This window comes from Geotrypetes seraphini, chromosome 4 (genome assembly GCF_902459505.1).
Source record: "Geotrypetes seraphini chromosome 4, aGeoSer1.1, whole genome shotgun sequence".
NCBI lineage: Eukaryota > Metazoa > Chordata > Amphibia > Gymnophiona > Dermophiidae > Geotrypetes > Geotrypetes seraphini.
In genome coordinates this window covers 94645322-94665773 of record NC_047087.1, presented here as the reverse complement: position 1 = coordinate 94665773, position 20452 = coordinate 94645322, and the positions used below count along the sequence as shown (strand labels likewise).

The following is a 20452-nucleotide window of genomic DNA, read 5'->3' as shown; positions in this document are numbered from 1 at the left end:
GTGCCCCAGGAAAAGGATGGATGTGGGTATACGCAAAAATCTTTGTGGATCCAGAGAAGTTCTGGCTTGGATTCATTTAACTGTAACTTGTTCCTGGTCATCCAGGTTTTTATTTCAGTTAAACAAGACTGGAGGTTATAGATTTGTGTGTCTTGGTGTCGACCTAGGGGGAGGTAGAGTTATAGGTTGTCTGTGAAAGAGTGGATTCTGATTCAGTGTTTTTCCACTATGTCCAGTACTGGTTTGACATAGAGGTTGAAGAGGAGAGGTGATAGTAAGGCTCCTTGAGGCACTCCATAGTGGAGTGGTTTGGGTTCAGATAGGGATTTTCCTAGTAGAACTCTCTGCGATCTGCCTGTTTTCCTCGTTTTGTGATCTTTTGTTGTTTATGAAAGCTAACCTCTTATTTCTTACCTTTTCAGCTACTACTTTTGAGAACCAAAGCGGCCTTCTTTTCCTCTTAGTTACTTGCATCACAAAAAGGTTTGTTGCCCTTACAATAACTCATTTCAATTTTGCCCATTGCATTTCTACTCCTTCCAGACTTTCCCATCCAGACATAATCCTCCAACCGAACAAAGTTAGTTTTTTAAAAAGTTTAGAACCTTTACTTTTGAATGAACCCTTCCTATACCTCATCTTAATATTAAACCGTACCATACAGTGATCACTGGGTGCCAGATGATCATCCACTGTAACATAAGAACATAAGAATTGCCGCTGCTGGGTCAGACCAGTGATCCATCGTGCCCAGCAGTCTGCTCACGCAGCGGCCCTTAGGTCAAAGATCAGTGCCCTGAGTCTAGCCTTATCTGCTTATGTTCTAGTTCAGCAAGAACTTGTCTAACTTTGTCTTGAATCACTGGAGGGTGTTTTCCCCTATAACAACCTCTGGAAGAGCGTTCCAGTCTTCTACCACTCTCTGGGTGAAGAAGAACTTCCTTACATTTGTACGGAATCTATCCCCTTTTAACTTTAGAGAGTGCCCTCTCGTTCTCTCTACCTTGGAGAGGGTAAACAACCTGTTTTTATCTACTAAGTCTATTCCCTTCATTATCTTGAATATTTCGATCATGTCCCCTCTGTCTCCACTTTTCAAGAGAGAAGAGGACCAGTTTCTCTAATCTCTCACTGTACGGCAACTCCTCCAGTCCCTTAACCATTTTAGTCACTCTTCTCTGGACCCTCTAGTTTAGTACCGTGTTGTGTCCTTCATGTACGGCGACCAGTGCTGGATGCAGTATTCCAGGTGGGGGCATACCATGGCCTGGTACAGTGGCATGATAACCTTCTCTGATCTATTCGTGATCCACTTCTTAATCATTCCTAGCATTCTGTTCGCCTTTTTCACTGCCGCCGCCACACATTGCGCAGATCACTTCATTGACTTGTCGACCAGTGCTCCCAAGTCTCTTTCCTGGGGGATCTCTCCAAGTACTGCACTAGACAACCTGTATTCATGTATAAGATTTTTGTTACCGACATGCATCACCTTACACTTATCCGCGTTAAACCTCATTTGCCATGTTGCGGCCCATTTCTTGAGCGTGATTGTCACATTGCAGGTCTTTGCAATCCTTCTACGTCCTCACTACTCTGAATAACTTTCTATTGTCTGCAAATTTAATCACCTCGCTCGTTGTACCAATTTCCAGGTCGTTTATAAATATGTTGAAGAGCACATGTCCAAGCACCGAACCCTGCGGCACTCCACTCATGACGCTTTTCCAGTCCGAGTATTGTTCATTTACCTCCACTCTCTGTTTCCTATCCGCCAACCAGTTTTTAATCCACGTGAGTATTTCACCTTTGATTCCATGGCTTGCAATTTTTTGAAGTAGTCGTTCAGGCGGGACTTTGTCGAACACCTTCTGAAAATCCAGATATACAATGTCGACCGGGTCACCCTTGTCTATATGCCTGTTTACTCCCTCAAAGAAGTGCAGCAAGTTAATCAAGCAAGATTTTCCTTTGCTGAAGCCATGCTGGCTGGTCCTCATCAAATTGTGTCCGTCTAGGTGATCAATGATGCAGTCCTTTATCAGCACTTCTACCATCTTTCCCGGTACTGAGGTCAGACTCACCAGTCTGTAGTTTCCTGGTTCTCCCCTTGAACCTTTTTAGAAGATCGGCGTAACATTCACCACTTTCCAGACTTCCGGAATCCTTCCCAATTTGATCGATAGATTGGCTATTAGTTGGAGCAGTTCAGCTATAGCCCCTTTCAGTTCCTTTTTTACCCTCGGATGGATGCCATCCGGTCCTGGGGATTTATCGATTTTAAGCCTATCAATCTGCCTGCATACCTCTGCTAGACTGACCGTCAGCTCTGTCAGTTTCCCGTCTTTGTTTCCTGTGTATAGCCTGTCGGCTTCCGGTATGTTGCATATATCCTCTTTAGTAAATACAGACGCAAAAAATGTGTTTAGTTTGTTGGCTATGGCTTTGTCCTCCTTTAGCACTCCCTTTATTCCATGGTTATCCAACGGCCCCCACCACTTTCTTCATGAGTCATTTCCCCTTAATATATTGAAAAAACGGCTTGAAGTTTTTTGCATCCTTGGCTATTTTTTCATCGTAGTCTCTTTTGGCCCCTCTTACTGCCTTATGGCACCTGCTTTGATGATGTTTGTACTTTTTCCAATTTTCGGCCAATTTTGACCTTTTCCATTTCTTAAACAAAGTCTTCTAATCTCTGATCGCGTCCTTCACCACTATAGTGAACTACGCCGGTTCCTTGTTCTTTTTCCTCTTGGATCCCTTGTTGATACACGGTATATATAGATTTTGCGCTTTGGTGACTGTGTCCTTAAAAAGAGACCATGCTTGCTCTAGCGATTTTATAGTGCTTATTCTTTTCTTAATCTTCTTCCCCACCTTGAGTCTCATCCCTTTGTAATTCCCTTTTCAGAAGTTCAGCACCGTGCTCATCGTTCTGGATCGATGTTTTGCCTCTGTGTCTAGGTTGAAGTGGATCATATTGTGATCACTGTTTCCCAGCATCCCTTCTATTTCTACGTCTTGGGCCGGTCATCGTAGTCCATTTAGAATTAAGTCCAGAATTGCGTTTCCTCTCGTATTTTCCTTGACGAGTTGTTCCAGAAAGCAATCGCCTATAGCATCCAGGAACTTGGTCTCCCTACTGCAGCAGGGAGGGCCTAGGTTCCAGTCTATCTCCGGATAATTGAAGTCACCCATGATAACTGCGTTGCCTCCCTTGCAGTTGCGTTTAATCTTGTCCATCATTTCTCCATCAGTTTATTCGGACTGTCCTGGTGGTCGATAGTAAATGCCGATCTTCATTTCCATCTCTTTTATTCCTGAAATTTTGGCCCATAGAGACTCTACCTTATTTTTCATTTCAGGCGTGTTCTCTCCAGTAGACTCAATGCCCTCTTTGATATTTAGGGCAATACCCCCCACCTTTTTGACCTACTCTGTCTCGGCGGTATAGCTTGTATCCCATTTGTAAGCATTAAGTCCAGTATGACCCCACCCCACGTGGGTTCCATTACCAATTGCTGGAACAGTTCTCCTTGTAAAGAAACCAGGATCTCCCTATTTCTAGAAGACCCCACAATAGGGATACCCCAATCAACTGCATGCAGTGGAGCAAAAACTAGAACAGGATCTGCCTGTTGGTGTTAGTTGTCTAAATATATATGTTTTGGGTGTGATTGCTGATGATGATCACATGAATGTTTCCCTTATTTGTGTTTGTTGAAAAGTAGTTGGAGCAAAATTAATAATTTATAACTTGACATTTTCTAATTTGATGCCTAATCAGATCGGCATCTCTACTGGTTTTGTTAGAAAACTTCTCCAGATGCTGTTGGGATAGTGTTGTGACCTTGCATGATATTCTGTCACTTGCCAACCAATTATTACCTGAATCAGTGAGGGAGATTGTCACTTTCCCATGAACAAGTAATCAAAATCTGCAATTTCAAATGTGTCAGTAATTGGAATATAGAACTTTATATGTTTTATTAATTGGCAATTCCTTCTGTAAGTACTGTAACATGGTCCTACTTGCTATCATTTGCTAAGTGGCCTATCCAGTCTGCTCGGTAAAATTGTAACTGATTGTACAAGTTACGACGTCTTCCTCTCACCCCACCCCAATTGTTTTCGTTTAGGGTTGTCTCTCATACAACTGAGTAATTTGGCAGCCATGAGCAATTACTTGTTGACTAATCCTGGTTTTGATTTTACATGCCAAAGCGATGTTTGATTTCTAGTCCCTGATTCTACTATTGAAATTCATGTTTGTCTCATAATTCATCATAATACCCAGTTCCAAAAAGTCTAACTTGGCAGGTCTTGACTGTCACTCAGTGCAAGTTTCCTCTCCAAGCTTTCTTTGAAAAGCAATAGTTATTTAAGTACAGTACAATCTCAGTTATCCAACCTTTGCTAATTTGACCATCTGGCATATTGGTCAGACCCCCACCCCCCTTGACATAATTGCATTACTGTTAAGAAACATGACTTCTGAGACAATTTGGTTTAGACCCTGCTTTTACCGCAAAACAGCACCATAGTGACCCAGGAAACTACTTTTACCACCTTTGTGTATGCATTGAGGGGTTACTATGAGGAGAGGCTAAAGCGACTAAGGCTCTTCAGCTTGGAGAAGAGATGGCTCAGAGGGGATATGAAAGAGGTCTATAAAATACTGAGTAGAGTGGAAAGGATAGATGTGAATTGCTTGTTCGCTCTTTCCAAAAATACTAGGACTAGGAGGCATTCAATGAAGCTACTACTGTGTTTCCTCCAAAATAAGACAGTGTCTTATATTAATTTTGGGTCTAAAAAACACACTAGGGCTTATTTTCAGGGATGTCTTATTTTTTTCATGTACAACAATAATCTTTCCCTTCCTCTCCTCCACCCCAATTCTTCCTCTTTCCATCCTTCCTCCCTTCTCACCCATCCCCTTGTGTAGCTTTTTTCTAGCCCTCCCTCTAATCCCCCTGTGCAGCAGAACCCCACTGAACCTCCACCGTACCTCTGAGGCCTCAAAAAATAGCGGTGGCAATGCTATGAACGGCCTGCTTCGTGGCCTTCCCTGCTGAGACCTTCTCTCTGCCATGTCACTGATCATCAGGGTCGGCAGGGTTCTATTGCATAGGGCTGGGGTGTCAAAGTCCCTCCTCGAGGGCCGCAATCCAGTCGGGTTTTCAGGATTTCCCCAATGAATACACATGAGATCTATTTGCATGCACTGCTTTCATTGTATGCTTCAGTACTCCAGCTGCTGTAAGAAGGTAATTTAGATTCGCGGCTACAGGGCAGGGAAGTTTGTCGGTCCGGGCCTGTTCTGTTGTCGGTCGGGTGGGGAAGCGCCACAAAGGTAAGGGGCAGGAAGGGAGAAAGGGAGGAAAGTTGGAGTGGAGAAGAAAAGACGCTTAAGGGAAATTGGTAAAACTGAGGGGGGAGAAGGACGCTGAAAGCACTGGGGAAGACAAAGGGGTGGAGAAGGACGCTGAAAGGACATGGGGAAGACGGGAGGGGGGAGAAGGACGCTGAAAGCACATGGGGAAGACAGAGGGGGGAGAAGGACGCTGAAAGCATATGGGGAAGATAAAGGGGTGGAGAAGGACGCTGAAAGGACATGGGGAAGGCAAAGGGGTGGAGAAGGACGCTGAAAGGACATGGGGAAGACCGGGGGGGGGGGGGGAGAAGGACGCTGAAAGAACATGGGGAAGACAGGGGGGAGAAGGACGCTGAAATGACATGGGGAAGACAGGGGGAGAAGGATGCTGACAGGACATGGGGAAGATGGAGGGGAGAAGGACGCTGAAAGGAAATGGGGAAGAGAGAGTGGGGAGAAGATGCTGGCAGGGAAGAAGACAGAGATGCCAGACTATGGGGGGAGCGGAGGGAAGAAGATGGGTGCCAGACCAATTTGGAAGGGGGGAGAAAGGGAGAGGCACAGTAACAGAGCAAATGGAAGACGCAGAGAGAAGAGAGACAGTGAATGGAAGGAATTGAATGAGAACATGAGGAAAGCAGAAACCAGGCAACAAAGGTAGGAAAAAAATTCTTTTTTTTTTTTTGCTTCAGGATAAAGTAGTATATTAGTTGTGTTGATAAAAATGTATAAACATTAGAGGCTCTGGTAGAAACCTGTTTACAAAGTATGTATTCTTCCTAATTAATATTTCCAAATTAATAAAGTCTTTTTGCTTATTTTTAAATGGGTTTCTACCAGAGCCTTTAATTCAGTAGCATAATTAACTGAAATAACTATTTCTGAAGTTTATAGGGACGGGCGGGGACGTAGGGGATTCCTCGCGGGGACGGGTGGGGAAGGAGGGGATTCCTCATGGGGACGGAGGGATTCCTCGCAGGGACGGATGGGACTTTGACGGGGACGGGTGGGATTTCTGTCCCCGCGCAACTCTCTAATTCAGATGTTTTAAGTACTTGAAAGGTATTAACGTAGAACAAAATCTTTTCAAGAGAAAGGAAAATGATAAAACCAGAGGGCATAATTTGAGGTTGAGGGGTGGGAGACTCAAGAGCAATGTAAGGAAATTCTTTACGGAGAGGGTGGTGGATCCCTGGAATGTGCTCCCGAGAGAGGTGGTGGAGAGGAAAACGGTGACAGTTCAAAAAAGTGTGTGATGAACACAGGATCTAGAATCAGAAAATAATAGTAAATATTGAAGAACTAAGGCCAGTACTGGGCAGACTTGCACGGTCTGTGCCTGTATATGGCCGTTTGGTTGAGGATGGGCTGGGGAGGGCTTCAGTGGCTGGCTGGGAGGGTGTAGATGGGCTGGAGTGAGCTTTGACAGAGACTTCAGTAGTTAGAACCTAAGCACAGTACCGGGCAGAGCTTTGGATTTTTGCTCAGAAATAGCTAAGAAGAAGAAAAATTTTTTAAAAAAAATTAAATTGAATCAGGTTGGGCAGACTTGATGGACCATTCGGGTCTTTATCTTCTGTCATCTACTATGTTACTTTGTTACTATGCATTAGAGAATGACACGGTGGCGGTTTACCCGCGGCCACCGCATTTTAGCCGCGGGTCACCCGCCGAAAACGGGGAAGAAAACTAGCAGTCGCTGCGGCGACGGGGACAAGGCCATTCACCGCCCGCGGGGCGGTGAATGGTCTTGTCTCCGCAGTGAGGTATCAAGGATCGCGCGGTCCCCGCAGCCACCGCCCGCCCACCCGTAGCATTTAGCCAGCTCCCTCCCTCCACCTCACCTTAAATTTCGAGTTTTCCGGCTTCCTTTTTTCCGAGCCGCACGTGTTCAAAAATCCGTGCACGCGCGGCTGCGCGAGTCAATCAATCTTCTCCTCTGACGCAACCGGAAACAGGAAGTTGCAGGAGAGGAGAAGTTTGATTGACTCGCGCAGCCGCGCGTGCACGGATTTTTGAACACGTGCGGCTCGGAAAAAAGGAAGCCGGAAAACTCGAAATTTAAGGTGAGGTGGAGGGAGGGAGCTGGCTAAATGCACGGCTTTTTGAACGCGTGCGGCTAGGGAAAAAGGAAGCCGGCAAACTCGGAACGAATATAAGGTGAGGTGGAGGGAGGGTGGGGGCTGCTGGACCATTCTTCATTACTTTGCCATACTAATTCCATTCTATGTTAGGTGCCACGGACTCAGATTCGAGTCCTAGCGATGATGAGTTAAAGATCCCAAAAGAAGCCAACTTCTAAATCCAGTGGTTAGAGCTACACTACACTCCTTGTGACCCTGGGCAAGTCACTTAATCCCTATTGCTTCTGACACAATGGGCAGTTCCAAAGACCAAGACTGGCCAGTGTCAAAGACAGGATGCTGAACTTGATAGACCCTTAGTCTCCACTGTTTTTAGTGATCAACAAAGTTCTATGTTTCTATAATCACCCTAATTCTGTTATCATTGGACTAGATATTCAAAATGATTTAAATGGCCAGGACAGGCTCCTGGCTGTTCAAATCATCTGTCCAGGGCTAACCAGGCATTTTCAATCTTCATGTTCAGCCCAAATGCTGTCACACAATTCAGCAAAAATACCCAATGTTGTTCCTCATAATTTAAATATTGCTCATAGAAGGAACAACATTGGGTATTTTTGCAAATGGAAGTTGGAGGGTTAATTCCCTTGAAACAGCCAATTGAATGAAACATGAATTCATGCTGGGACACAAGATAGGTTGAATTTGTTTTGAATTTAAAAAGAAAAATGATCAATGAAGAATACTATAATGGCAAGAAAATATAATGATAAAACAGCAACTAATTTTGCCTATTTTTATATATTAAAAAAGTACTACATAAGGTGAATGTCCATATTGCTGTCTGTTCTGCTGAGCACTGGCATTGAAACAGCAAAATGCATTTATTGCATACTTGTCCTCTGTCGGAAACATTATGGTGGTATATTAGTTGTGTTAATAAAAATTTATAAACAAAGCCCTGCCAGCTGAACATCTCTTTCTCTAGTTCAGCAGCAGGAACTTTGATTTATAAGAATGGAATACGCTAAATATTAGAGTACTAAGGCTTATATGGATGCTGCGGGGACGGTGACGGGGCGGTGAATGGGATGGCAGTGGCGGTGACGGGGCGGTGAAAGGGATGGCAGTGACGGTGACGGGGCGGTGAATGGAATGGCGGTGACGGGGCGGTGCAGAGGATGGTGGGCCGGGGACGGGGCGGTGACGGGGACAGATTTTTTTCCCCGTGTCATTCTCTACTATGCATCTTCATCTTTCTTTTGCATCCTTGGTGGTCCAGTGGTTGGTTGGGGTAGTGGTGATCCCTAGTTGCTCCTCCCCATGCCTTCTTCACTGTCAAAATAGCTTGGAAAACCTTGGTCCAGGGGGAAGAGGTTGCTGAATCCATTACCCTTCAGAGAAGGGGTGTGGGGAGGAGCACACACAGTAGGTAGAATGTAAATTCAGTTTCAGCTGAAAATGTGCAAGCATTTTCTGCTGAAATCGAAATAAGACCAAATATGGATTTCAGGCCAGTCCTGTTATAAAAGGCAAAACCAAAATTGAAATTCGGTCATCCTTTAGAGAAAGAAAGAGGCTGGTGGTGATATGTGAAATAGAGGCAATTACCTCTTTTTTTCGCCTTTTAAGGGGGTGCTGTCATACAGCAATCAGCCTATTTTTAAGGGTGTTTGTAGAAGGTGTTTACTAGTTTCTTTGCCTTCAGATGCAGAATACTGGTATGGTAATTTCTAAAAGAGCTACTGCTGATTTTGGAGAGGATTCCTACCCCTCCCTCCCCAGCAGTAAAAAATAAAAAAAGTTACTGGGGACAATATTGGAAGTATGAGGAGGGAAAATCAAAAGAGGTCTCATCTGCTGGCTTCTAGATGTAATGATGTAATTGGCAAGACCTGGGTTATGCTCCTCTTAATGGATGCAGTATTAGTAAGATTGTAATATTGTGTTTTATTTACATCAATCAGAAATGTTAAAGTGATAGCATGTTTAAATATAAACCAGGTAGACGAGTTTATGTACATGTGTCTTAAAGTTTATAAATTCACTGCCTAACGAGCATATCTTTTAATCAATGTTCTTCCTTCCAAGGTTCAATTGTAGATTTTTCAGGTCAGGGACTGCAGAAACTTGGGCCTGTATTACCCTGTCCAGCTGATACTCATACCCTGATTCTAGATAAGAACCAAATAATTAAGCTGGAGCATTTGGATAAATGCAAAAATCTCATACAGGTAGGCTGAAATTTAATGTTTCTTACTTAAATTGTCATTTATTGTAAACCATTGTATTGCAAACTGTGTGCCACGGTGAAACTCCGGGTGTGCCATGAAACGCTGGCGAGGAGGAGAGGCACTAGCGCTGGTTGACTGCCTACAGGATGTGCCTCTCGCAGCGAGAGGCACGTCCTGTGGGCAATTAGCCGGCATCTGCACTAGAGAATGACACGGGGGAAAAAATTTGTCCCCGTGACCACCATCCCTGTCACCACCCCATCCCTGCGCCCACTGTCCCCACCCCGTCCCCGCATCCACTGTCTCTGCCCCCGTAACCACTGTCCCTGCAGCATCCATACAAGCCTTAGTACTGCAATATTTAGCTTATTCCTTCCTTATAAATCAAAGTTCTGGCTGCTGAACTAGAGAAAGAGATGTTCAGCTGGCAGGGCTTTGTTTATAAATTTTTAGCAACACAACTAATATACTACTTTATCCTAAAGCTTTTTTGTTCTACCTTTGTTGTCTGGTTTCTGCTTTCCTCATCTTTTCATTCAATTCCTTCCATCCACTGTCTGTCTTCTCTCTGCGTCTTCCATTTAACATAGTAGCATAGTAGATGACGGCAGATAAAGACCCGAATGGTCCATCCAGTCTGCCCAACCTGATTCAATTTAAATTTTTTTTTTTTTCTTCTTAGCTATTTCTGGGCAAGAATCCAAAGCTTTACCCGGTACTATGCTTGGGTTCCAACTGCCGAAATCTCTGTTAAGACTTACTCCAGCCCATCTACACCCTCCCAGCCATTGAAGCCCTCCCCTGCCCATCCTCCACCAAACGGCCATACACAGACACAGACCGTGCAAGTCTGCCCTGTAACTGGCCTAGTTCAATATTTAATATTATTAAATTTACTCTGTTACTGTGCCTCTCCCTTCACCCCTCCAATTGGTCTGGCACCCATCTTCTTCCCTTTGCTCCCCCCATAGTCTGGCATCTCTGTCTTCTTCCCTTCCAGCGTCTTCTCCCCACTCTGTCTTCCCCATTTCCTTTCAGCGTCTGTTCCTCCCCACCCCCCTTCAGCATCTGTTCCATTCCTTTCCACCACCACCCTTCCCTCTCACCACCCCACTTCAGAACCCCTCACGCGGTCCAAGCATCTCCCTCCCCTCCTTACCTTCGTGGTGCATTAGTGTAATTTTGTGCAGGCCACCAGAGCCAGCCTGAAGTCGCATGCGTCTGCGGGTAGAAGCTTCTCCTCTGACACAACTTCCGGTCATTCTCTGATCTGCAACTTTTCTCTCGCTGGTGCCTCTCCCCTTCTCCATGCCTCTCCTGCTCCAGCACACCCCAACTGGCGGCTCAAGGTCCCATCTGGAGGGCCTTCATGCATGTGCATGACATCATCAAGATGACATCCAAGCACCAGCCACAGCCTTTGCCATTGAGTTCAGAAGTTTACGAGACACTGTTGTAAACCATAAGATGTTAGGTAAGCTCTTTGGCACATTTGTATTTGGTCACTGGTAAAGTAAAAACAAACACAAAAAAAGTCCTGTACAGTGCATGGTATAGTGAATATTTTTACGTTTTAACTAAATCGGTTCATAAGAACATAAACAGTGCCTCTGCTGGGTCAGACCAGAGGTCCCATCGCGCCCAGCAGTCTGCTCACGCGGAGGCCCATCAGTTCCAGGACCTGTATAGTAATTCTCTATCTATACCCTTCAATCCCCTTTTCCTTCAGAAAATCATCTAATCCCTTCTTGAAACCAGCGTACTCTGTCCTATCACACCCTCTGAAAGCGCATTCCAGGTGTCCACCACCCTTTGGGTGAAGAAGAACTTCCTAGTATTGGTTCTGAATCTGTCCCTTCTCAATTTTTCCGAATGCCCTCTCGTTTTTTTAGTTTTCGAAAGTTTGAAGAATCTGTCCCTCTCCACTTTCTCTATACCCTTCATGATCTTGTACATCTCTATCATGTCCCCTCTAAGTCTCTGCTTTTCCATCGAAAAGAGCCCCAGTTTCTCAAATCTTTCAGCATACCTTTTATCAATCATGTCACTCTTTTCTGAACCCTCTCGAGTATCGCCATATCCTTCTTAAGGTACGGCGACCAATATTGGACACAGTACTCCAGATGTGGGCGCACCATCACCCGTTACAACGGCAGGATAATTTATTTTGTTCTGGTTGTAATACCTTTCTTGATAATACCTAGCATTCTGTTCGCCTTCTTAGAGACCGCTGCGCACTGTGCCGACGGCTTCATTGTCTTGTCCACTAGTACCCCCAAGTCCTTTTCTAGGCTACTTTCACCCATTACCAGCCCTCCCATCATATAGCTGTACATCGGGTTCCTGTTTCCTACATTCAAGACTTTACATTTCTCTACATTAAATTTCATCTGCCATCTTTTCGCCCACTCTTCTAGTTTGTTCAGGTCCCTTTGTAAATCCTCACAGTTCTCTTTAGTCCCAACTCCACTAAATAGTTTGGTGTCATCTGCGAATTTTATAACCTCGCACTTCGTCCCTGTTTCTAGGTCATTAATAAATACATTGAACAGCAGCGGTCTGAGTACCAACCCCTGCGGAACACCACTCATGACCCTTCTCCAGTCCTAGTAGTGGCCCTTCACTCCTACCCTTTGCTTCCTACCCGCCAACCAATTTTTGATCCATTTATGTATATCTCCTTCCACCCCATGGTTCTTCAGTTTCCATAGTAGGCGTTCATGGGGTACCTTGTCAAAGGCTTTTTGGAAATCCAAGTATACGATGTCTATGGGGGCCCCTTCGTCCATTTGTTTGTTAATTCCTTCGAAGAAGTGCAGTAAGTTCGTTAGGCACGATCTTCCCTTGCAGAAGCCATGTTGGCTTTTTTTCATCAGTTTATTTCTTTCTAGATGCTCTTTGATGCTGTCTTATCAGTGCTTTTGCCATCTTCCCCGGGACCGAAGTCAGACTTACCGGTCTGTAGTTCCCGGGTCACCTCTCAATCTTTTTTTAAAGATGGGTATAATGTTTGCTATCTTCCAATCCTCCGGGATCACCCCTGTTTTCAAGGATAGATTACAAACCTGTTGTAGTATTTCCTTTATTTCTTCTTTTAGTTCTTTCAATACCCTAGGGTGGATTCCGTCTGGGCCCAGAGATTTGTCACTTTTTAATCTATCTATCTGCTTTAGTACGTCTTCGAGGCTTACCTCTATGGATGTTAATTTTTCCGCTTGATCTCCCTTGAAGATTTTTCAGGTTCCGGCACGTTGGATGTGTCCTCTCTTGTAAATACTGATGAAAAGAACATGTTTAGTCTATCCGCCACTTCTTTTTCCTCCTTCATCCGTGAAGGAATGAATCCACATTTGATTTGCAGGCTATCTTTAGGACAGGTTTGACATAGAGATTGAATAGTAGGGGGGATAGCAGGGCCCACTGCAGAACAGGGAGGATAGGGAGGAGTGGGGTGAATGGATGGAGTGCATGTATGATGAGATTACAGGAGCGTGACCAGGATGAATTTAAGGAGATCTAAACTGGAAGTTAGATGGAGATGTGTAAGGGGCTATGGGGGAGCTGTTACTTCCTTGCTACGTGGTGGGAAGTTGACTTGATCCCACTTTAAGGGGGCTGGGGGTCAGGATAAGTCTCGAGGGGGGGATGGGAGGGAAATGGAGAAGGGAAGTTCTATAAATTTATAGTTTTTTTTTTTAAGGGATGCTCATGGATGAGATTTAAGTTAGTTTTCTCTATAATTCTCCTTATAAGTGAAAGACATTTTTTTGGGAAATGTTACACCTGAAGACGTCCATTTGCTTTCTATAAGAAACACATTTCCTACAGGCTCTTGAACAGTATGAAGGACAGTTTTTTTTCCTGTGGTCTTTTGGGCCTTTGGGAAGGGTTCATCTAAAAAGGAGGGAAGGAATTGGTATTTTATTTCCTAAGGGAATAAAACTAGAAGTGATGCAGAATCCGCAGAGAAGATAACCTGATGCAAGCAATGTTATTGGATGGAATTAATTATTTTTTCATAAATGTTTATGCTCTCAATGAAAGCCAAAGGGAATTTATACAGGACCTGGTCCCTTAAATACTCCATCACAGGGTGATGCAGGGATTTTAATTTGACTATGACTTAACATTTGGATAATACTGGGAGGGCTGCAGAGTATGGTAGGAAGGAAAGGAGACTCGGTTACAATTATTTTATTTGATACACTGCCATTTTAAACAAAAAAAGTAAAGTCTAAGGCCCTGATTCTCCAAAGTGCATCCCGATTTTAGGCGTCTTACAGCTGTCTAATCAGCCAATCGGGATGCACGTTTTTTTAAAAAAAATGCTCCCAAGGCAAGCCTGAATGCACCTCCGGAAGCCTAGGGAGACCCGCAAGATGCCTAAGCTCGTCTAAGGGCCTTAGGCGGGCCTTAGGCTGAACCTAGGCGACCCTACGCGTCTCCCTAGTAGAGGAGAAGCTTAAAATGTAGGCCAGCAAAATGCTGGCCTACATTGTAAGTAGACGCAGCCGCTATACTTATCGCGGCAAGGGATCTCTCTGCCGCTATAAGTATAGCGGACCGCGGCCCCCTGACCAGGAGGGTGCCCAAACCCTCTGCCCGAAGACACTTAATCTAAGGCCTGATTGGCCAATCAGACCTTAGACTTAGTGGGGATGGGCAAACCCGCTATGCCTAAGGCCTGATTGGCCAAGGCTTCTAGAGCCTGGGCCAATCAGACCTTAGGCTTCGGCGGGATGGGCCGGGAAGGGGCGGGCCCGCTTCATTTCGACGAGGCGTGCCTGCCGGCTCAAGACATGCAAGACCCATCTAAGAACAGGTTTGGTGGAGTGGAGGTTTGGGGGGGGGTTAGCGCCGGGGGGGGTGCATCTTCGGGCAGGAGGGATTGGGCACCCTCCTGCCAGCTATCGATATTGTCGGGGGGGGCGGTCGGTAGTGGGGGGGGGTGCGTCTTCGGGCAGAGGGTTTGGGCACCCTCCTGGTCAGGGGGCCGTGGCCCGCTATACTTATAGCAGCAGAGAGATCCCTTGCCGCGATAAGTGTAGCGGGCCGTGTCTAATCTAACCCGTTTCTCTAACCCTGTCTGTAACATGGACGCCGGTTACAGAATCGGGGTTTAGTTTAGGCCGATTCTGAATAGGACGCCTCTCCCGGGCGTCCTATTCAGAATCAGGGCCTAGGTGTCTTGCGGGCCTCGCCTTCAATATAGGCGGCCTGCCTGGGGAGCATTTTTTTTTTTTTAAACGTGCATCCCGATTGGCTGATTAGACAGCTGTAGGACGTCTACAGCTGCCTAAAATTGGGACGCACTTTTAGAGAATCAGGCCCTAAACGGTTTACAAAAAATAAAAGCAATAGGCAGTAATTAAGATTGATAAAAACAAACAAGGGAATAGACATAAACAAATTAACTAAACTGGACACAGGTAGGCAAACAAGGGTAGGAAAGATTTACAATATCATAAGGAAAAAACAAACAGGATAAGAAGAAGAGGAGGGTAGGTTAAAATGCAGAAAGAAAGAAGACTTAAAGAATTAATAAGCTAAGATATTGATTTTCAGATTGCAAATAATGAGAAAAAAGTTGCAAAGTATCAGCCTATTAGGAACTAGGTTAAAATGCCATTTTGAAATAATATGTTTTCAATTGAGACTTAAATGGCTTAAGAGATTTTTCAGATCGCAAAAATAACGGAATAGAGTTCCAAAAGTGTTGGTGCCATTACAGAGAAACTAGAGTCTCCTATAACTATCCAGAAACATCTATCTAAAAGATGGAATCGATAGAAAGTGCTGGTAGGAGGAACACAGTTAGAGCCTTAAAAGTAGAAGATGAATGGCAATGTCTGAACCCCAAGGGAAGGGACTATACACACTACTCATAAGAACATAAGAACATAAGAACATAAGAAGTTGCCTCCACTGGGTCAGACCGAGGTCCATCTCGCCCAGCGGTCCGCTCCCGCGGCGGCCCATCAGGTCCGTGACCTGTGAAGTGGTTTCTGCCTATTTCTATAAACTACCTCTAGTTATATCTGTACCCCTCTATCTCCTTATCCTCCAGGAACCTATCCAAACCCTCCTTGAACCCCTGTACAGAGTTCTGGCCTATCACATTCTCTGGAAGCGCGTTCCATGTGTCCACCACCCTCTGGGTAAAAAAGAACTTCCTAGCATTTGTTTTAAACCTGTCCCCTTTCAGTTTCTCTGAGTGACCCCTAGTGCTTGTGGCTCCCCACAGTTTGAAAAATCTGTCCTTATTCACTTTCTCTATGCCCTTAAGGATTTTGAAGGTTTCTATCATGTCCCCTCTAAGTCTCCTCTTCTCCAGGGAGAACAGCCCCAGCATTTTTAACCTGTCAGCGTATGAAAAATTTTCCATACCATTTATTAGTTTAGTCGCCCTCCTCTGCACTCCCTCGAGTATCGCCATGTCCTTCTTGAGGTACGGTGACCAGTATTGAACACAGTACTCCAGGTGCGGGCGCACCATTGCGCGATACAGCGGCATGATGACTTCCTTCGTCCTGGTTGTAATACCTTTTTTGATGATGCCCAGCATTCTGTTTGCTTTCTTTGAGGCTGTCGCACATTGCGCCGATGGTTTCAGTGATGTGTCGACCATCACCCCCAGGTCCCTTTCAAGGTTACTCACCCCTAGCAGTGTTCCCCCCATTTTGTAGCTGAACATCGGGTTCTTTTTCCCTACATGCATGACCTTGCATTTTTCTACGTTAAAACTCATTTGCCACTTTTTTGCCCAGTCTTCCAGTTTCGTTAGGTCCCTTTGCAGGTCTTCACAGTCTTCCGTGTTTCTAACCCTGCTGCAGAGTTTGGTGTCATCAGCAAATTTGATAACCTCACATTTTGTCCCTGCCTCCAGATCATTAATAAATATGTTGAACAGTAGAGGTCCCAGCACTGACCCCTGTGGAACTCCGCTCGTGACCCATTGCCAGTCAGAGTATTGGCCTTTTACTCCAACCCTCTGCTTCCTGCCAGCCAACCAGTGTTTGATCCATCGGTAGATATCCCCTTGCACCCCGTGGTACCACAGCTTTTTAAATAGCCGTTCATGAGGTACCTTGTCGAAGGCTTTTTGGAAGTCAAGGTAAATGATGTCTATGGATTCCCCCTTATCCATCTGGCTGTTTATTCCCTCAAAGAAGTACAGCAAGTTCGTGAGGCATGACCTTCCCTTGCAGAAGCCATGTTGGCTCGCCTTCAGTTGTCCATGGTTTTCTATGTATTCGCATATTGTGTCCTTTACCATTGCTTCCATCATCTTCCCTGGAACCGAGGTCAAGCTCACAGGCCTGTAGTTTCCCGGGTTACCCCTTGATCCCTTCTTAAAGATGGGCGTGACATTTGCTATTTTCCAGTCCTCTGGGATCTCCCCTGTTTTTAGGGAGAGGTTACATATTTGGCGAAGTGTCTCTGCTATTTCGTTTCTCAGTTCTTTTAGTACCCTTGGGTGGATGCCGTCCGGGCCTGGTGATTTGTCGCTCTTTAGTCTGTCTATCTGTCTGAGGACATCCTCTTTGCTCACCTCTAGTTTTACCAACCTTTCATCTTGTTCTCCGTTTATAATCTCCTCGGGTTCCGGAATATTGGTTGTGTCCTCTCTGGTGAAGACTGACGAGAAGAATTTGTTTAACCTGTCAGCTATCTCTTTTTCCTCCTGTATCGCTCCTTTCCTGTCTCCGTCATCCAGTGGTCCCACTTCCTCTCTGGCTGGTTGTCTCCCTTTCACATACCTGAAGAAGGGTTTGAAGTTTCTTGCTTCTCCTGCCAGTCTTTCCTCATATTCTCTCTTTGCTTTCCTGACCTCTCGATGACATTCTTTCTGGTGTCTTTTGTGCTCTTCCTGGTTTTCCCTTGTTGGTTCCTTTTTCCATTTCTTGAAGGATGATTTCTTGTCGCTTATAGCCTTTTTAACTGCAGTTGTTATCCATGCTGGGTTTTTAGTTTGATTTTTTTTGCACCCTTTCCTAAACTTTGGGACGTACAGGTCTTGTGCCTTGAGTACTGTGCATTTAAGCAGTGTCCAGGCTTCCTTTACGGTGTTCACCTTCCCTGAGCTGTTGCTGAGCTTTTTTCCTACCATTTTCCTCATGTCCTTGTAGTTTCCTTTTCTGAAGTTGAGTGCTGTCGTTGTGGTTCTTTTCACCTTGGTTGTTCCCATGTTTAATTTGTACTGGATCATGTTGTGATCGCTATTCCCTAACGGTGCTAGTACCACCACTTCCTTTGCGGGTCCCTCTAGCCCGTTGAGGATTAGGTCTAGAGTGGCATCCCCTCTCGTTGGTTCCGTGACCAGCTGCTCCATACTCGGTGGTAGACAGCTAATACTCTTGGATCAATACATTTTTGTGGACTGGGATATGATGCAGAGGGTTACTCAGGCAAAGATAGAACAAGCCACTTGGTTGGATCATGCTCCTGTATGGGTCTAGTTTATTGATTCGGAGAGTAATCAGGGACTAAAATATTAGAAGTTTAACGATAGCCTCTTGGATGACCCCCCTAGTAGAGCATACAATGGAGGACTGGTTGCATGAGTATTTGGAATTGAATATTGGGAGAGAGGCCTCATATGAGGCAGTATGGGAAGGGCTTGAGGCCACAATGCGTAGCTATATTATTTCTTTGACTACTTATCGTGAAAAGCGGAAACAGGAGGAGGAGTGATGGCTTCTTAAGCAGATTAGTAGCCTGTAAGGCATTCATAAGAGACAACCTTGGGATAAAGTGGTTTGGCAACAGCTGCAGGAGGCACGGGGAGGGAGTTGAGATCCTACGAGTTGGAATGTATGCAGTTTAATTTGCAGATGCTGATGCAAAAATATTTTGAGTTTAACAATGACAGGCAGTTGATGGCTCACAGGTTCAAGGCTCAACACACACAGAATAATATTTTGTCTCCTCGCAAAGCATCAGGGGAAATAGTATGGAAGGATGCAGATGTTGGGGACTGTTTTGTTGAATATTATAGACAACTATATTCCCCAGAGGATGTAGTATGAGGAGCTAATTGGGTATTTAATTTTCTGAAGAGTGGTAGTCAGTTACCATTTTTTATACGATTGGCAGTGATAACAGTTTTGTCAAAAGAGGGGAAAGATCCTACAAACAGTGGGGGGTTACAACCTCCCAACCCCCCCCCCCAACGCCGCCGCGATCTGTATTAAGTAAAGTGGGGGGGCTCCCCAACAAAATCCCCTGTCGGAGCCCCTAAAACAGTAATTTTCTTCGGCGCGCGTCTCCATCTTGCGCTCAGTTGTCAGCGCGTGACTTTGTCTTCCGCGATTATGTCTATGAACCCAGTTTTGTCAAAAGAGGGGAAAGATCCTACAAACAGTGCCTCATATCTTCCAATCTCTTTGCTGGGAGTGGACATTAAGATCTTCACTGGGATATTAGTGGACTGTTTTGAGTTGGGTCCCTCGCATTGTATATCCGGATCAATCAGTGTTTATTGCTAGTAGGTAGGTGGGTGATATCTGGCTGGAGGGCAAGAAAAAGAGGTGCCTCCATCCCCACCAGTCTCTCACCTTCTCTGAGATTCTCAGAGGGGGCAGGAGCCGTCAGACCTTGAGCATGCTCAGATGTTCAAGGCCATTCATTGGCCCAAGGCAGTGCATTGATGTTGGTGGAGAGAGGCCTTAGCTGAACAGCTACTGGAGGCTTTATTCTGCACCAGAGCTGCTAAGGAGAAAGCTGCGATGGCAGCAGGGTAGAGTGGGGGATAGTGCAGCAGCACTAATCATTTGGGGGCATACAGAAAAGTAGCATTGGTTATGGGGGGGCGGAGATTACATGAGAGCAGCCCCGATCACTGGGGGGCATGCAGGAGAGCAGCACCAGTCGTTGTAAAGGGAGTACAAAAGTGTCAGATTTCTGGTGGACTCGAATAAAAACTGAGACCCCCGTTTTTGGGTCATTTTTTTGGCACCAAAATCTCAGTTTATATTCAAGTATATACAGTAATCGGTAATGCTGCTTTGTAAAAGGAGCCCTTAGATTGTAAGCTGTCCAGAGACAGGGAAGAACATGCAAGTACCCTTGTCACTTACCTTGAAGCACTACTGAAAAATGTATGAGCCAAATAAAGAACTATTTTAAGAGTTTGAGATAAAGAGACTAGCACTAGCTGCATGTACATGGATGATACTGTTAGAATTCTGAATTTCAAAGCATGTTAGTAAATATTTTAATAAGTGCACTGCCAGTTAATTTCTTAGCTTCTATTATTAATACACTGCAGTTTAATGGTGACCCTGTTTTTTGCTTGTATTTAATCTTGCAGCTTTCTGTAGCCAACAATCGACTTGTCCGCATGATGGGTTTAGCAAAATTGACTCGGCTACGGGTGCTGAACCTGCCCCATAACAGCATTGGCTACATGGAGGGGCTGAAAGAATTAGTGCATTTGGAATGGTTGAATCTGTCTGGAAATAACCTGAAAGTAAGCTGCTTAGAGCTTTATTTACTAAGTGTGACAACTATAATATGCCTTATTTAATAGGTTAATTACTGATTTTTCTTTTCAGAAGTTCTTTGTTCAGCTAAATGGACAATTACACCCATTTAAAATAGCATGGTTCAGGGTTCTGCAGCTTGGAGAAAATACACCTGTGAGGGAATTTAATAGCTTATTAAGTCACGAGTAGAGTGTAACAGTTTTGTATGAAAGGTTAAAACACTAAAACAAGAAGACATTCCTTGAAACCAATGGTCTGCAGATTGTAAAA

At 44.9% G+C, this 20452-nt stretch overlaps 1 protein-coding gene across 4 annotated transcripts in view; it reads left to right on the top strand.

The window, feature by feature from the left end:
* Positions 1–20452, top strand: part of CEP97 (centrosomal protein 97) — a 118354-nt gene that overhangs the window by 6076 nt on the left and 91826 nt on the right. For all 4 annotated transcript variants that reach the window (XM_033940933.1, XM_033940930.1, XM_033940931.1 and 1 more), the window contains exons 2-3: positions 9553–9695; positions 20008–20166. In XM_033940933.1, the coding sequence (XP_033796824.1) occupies positions 20038–20166 (129 nt within the window). In that variant the 5' untranslated portion in view covers positions 9553–9695; positions 20008–20037. The remainder of the gene's footprint in view (positions 1–9552; positions 9696–20007; positions 20167–20452) is intronic.